This window comes from Hyaena hyaena, unplaced genomic scaffold (genome assembly GCF_003009895.1).
Source record: "Hyaena hyaena isolate Hyena2069 unplaced genomic scaffold, ASM300989v1 scaffold_220, whole genome shotgun sequence".
Taxonomy (NCBI): Eukaryota; Metazoa; Chordata; class Mammalia; order Carnivora; family Hyaenidae; genus Hyaena; species Hyaena hyaena.
This window is the reverse complement of record NW_024080852.1, coordinates 1,363,262-1,366,144: the sequence shown is the minus strand read 5'-3', so window position 1 is coordinate 1,366,144 and position 2,883 is coordinate 1,363,262. Positions and strand designations below refer to the sequence as shown.

The window sequence follows — 2,883 nt, the reverse complement described above, 5'->3', positions numbered from 1 at the left end:
AAACTGTTCATTTAATGTTTAATTTATATGTGAAATTATATGTACAGTGAGGAAGAAAACACTGTATGCAAATTATTAGCAATGATCACTTTGGGCCGTGTTTCACAGGATTATCTCTTTAGTCTTTTACTAAAGTTCATGTTTTTCTAAGAAACTTTCAAAAACTTGATGTCAAATCTCATCAGAGGTAAATGTGTCTTCATTCACACAATATGCCAGGCTATTGAAACTAATCTGTGAAACTGAAATTCCCAAGAATCTATGATTGTCTAAGTATAAAGAAAACCAAAAAATTTTAAACAAGATTAGAAGTATCCCTTTGCCTAAAATAAACCACTGTATAATATCAAGATCATTTTCTTTAATCTTCATGTTAATTTAGTAAAATAGATTTGGCTCTGAAGGAAATCTGTAAAATGTATTAGTACTAAAGAAGTAAGTTTAAGAATTCATTATCCCCTTCACAGTTGGTGTGTCAAATTATATATTCTACCAATTAAATGAGGATATTAGAAATTTGCCAATAATCATAAAAATGTTGTTAGAGATCCAATAAAATCAGATGTTTTTTGAAAATATGATTCTTCACTAAAAGGAATGAGACCTTTTTGGTCAAATAACTTATTTCAAGCGGAAGTGGGAAATAAACAACTTGAGGCTAGAACAATTTAGGAAACCAGAATAAGTGCTTTAAATTGTGGAGTAATAATTTTATAATTAAGATAACTTGAAGGCACCACCTTAACCAAGAGATCCACCTTGTGTCACCAATATTGGGACAAATTAACATTATGTGTATATTAATGGAAGCTCTAAGAAGGACACTTTTAATATCCTATCAGAAATTTCTATTTTGAACTGAAAATGAGCAATTAATGGAAAGCCCAAGTTGAGAGACACATAAAACAACTGATCCATACTCTTCAAAAATATCAATTTCAAGGGAAAGTCTGAGTGATTATTTCAAAATAATAGAGGAGATCAAATAGATGATATTAGATTGCATCTTGGATCAGAGGGGCAGAAAATGCTATATCTAAAATAGAGAATTATGTTAATGTTACATCTCCTGATTTTGGTTATTTATCCTGAGGATAGGTTAGTGAATACCCTTGTCTTAGAAAAAAATGAAGGGACAAGTTAGCATTATACCTGCAGTTTACTCTTATGTGGTCTGGAAAAAAAAATAATGTGTACATGGAAAAAAAAAGAATTGATGAGATAAACTTTAAAACAATTTGGTAACCTATATATAATAGTGTTGTTTTCATTTTTGGATACTTATCTGAATGTTTGATTACTTCAGAATAAAATTTTAAACTAAAAAAATTGGAGAAGAAAAAGTCAAGTAGGGACAGGCATCAAAATTTCCTCCGAGTTCATTTTGAGGTAAAAAACTTCAATTTTCATTCATATCCAGCTCTGACCTTTCTACCACACTTCAGTCTTTGATAAGGTATCATCAAGGAATGGGGGGCAACCAGTCATGGGTCACAGAATTCATCCTGGTGGGGTTCCAGCTCAGTGAAGACCTTGAAGTGCTCCTCTTTTGTGTCTTCTCCCTGTTATATATCTTCAACCTGCTGGCAAATGGCATGATCTTGGGACTCAGTTGGCTAGACCTCAGACTGCACACCCCCATGTATTTCTTCCTTTCTCATCTGGCTATTATTGACATATGCTATGCTTCCAGCAATTTGCCCAATATGCTGGAAAATCTTGTGAAACACAAGAAAACGATCTCCTTTGTCTCATGCACTATGCAGATAGTTTTGTTTGTGACTTTTGCTGCTGCAGAGTGCCTGATTTTGGTAGTGATGGCCTATGACCGGTTTGTGGCAATCTGCCATCCACTCCAGTATACTGTCATCATGAACTGGAGAGTGTGCACGGTCCTGGTCATCGCTACCTGGGCCTGTGGGTTTTCCCTGGCCCTAGTACATCTAATTCTCTTTCTAAGGTTGACGTTCTGTGGGCCCCAGGAGGTGAACCACTTCTTCTGTGAAATCCTATCTGTCCTCAAAGTGGCCTGTGGTGATACTTGGATCAATGAAGTTTTTGTTTTTGCTGGTGGGGTGTTTATCTTAGTTGGGCCCCTTTCCCTGATGTTGATCTCCTACATGCGCATCCTCTGGGCCATCCTGAAGATCCAGACAAAGGAGGGGCGCAGAAAAGCCTTTTCCACCTGCTCCTCCCACTTCTGTGTGGTTGGATTCTACTTTGGCATAGCCATGATGGTTTATTTGGTTCCAGACAGTAGTCAGCGTGAGGATCAGCAGAAAATCCTTACCCTATTCTACACTCTCTTCAATCCATTGCTGAACCCCCTCATCTACAGTATAAGGAATGCTCAGATGAAGGCTGCCTTTGACAGAGCATTGCAGAAAAAGAGGGGAAGATAAAGAATGGAAGAATATTTCACCAGGGAATTTGTCTTCTCAAGAGATATGATTGCCAGTGTATTAAAACAAGAAATTTCCCCAAGAAGAGGCATGATTTGATGGCGAAAATTATCAGAGTTAATTTAGCCAGGTAACAGCATAGAAATCCCTGGGTCTCCTCCATTCCTCCAAGGATCAAATAGCCACTAAAGATCAAACAGCCTCCTACAAGGGTCAAACCAGTACAGAGGCTGCAGCACTCGGAGAAGCACAAAGCCAAGATAAGATACAGTAAAGTGATCAGGCAAGTTTATGATATTTTTCTTGTCCTAGTCATTCCCCGTCACTGGCCCAGTGTGGCATGATTGAAGATTCTTTCCTAACTCTGCTTTCCCTCTGGACAGAAGGAGAGGAGTGGACCATGGGGATTACATTCTGGCTTTCAGGGGATGGCCTGAAGGATTCTTTTCCATCTGGTGTGATTTAGAGACCTGGTAGGAAT

General features: G+C 37.7%; 1 protein-coding gene across 1 annotated transcript; it reads left to right on the top strand.

Annotated features, from left to right (window-relative positions):
• The first annotated feature begins 1,469 nt into the window (after positions 1-1,469).
• Positions 1,470-2,402, top strand: LOC120238950 (olfactory receptor 2A2-like). Its single transcript, XM_039243027.1, has 2 exons — positions 1,470-1,721; positions 1,767-2,402. Exons 1-2 carry the CDS (start codon positions 1,470-1,472, stop codon positions 2,400-2,402), a joined length of 888 nt encoding a protein of 295 aa, XP_039098958.1.
• The last annotated feature ends 481 nt before the right edge of the window (positions 2,403-2,883 follow it).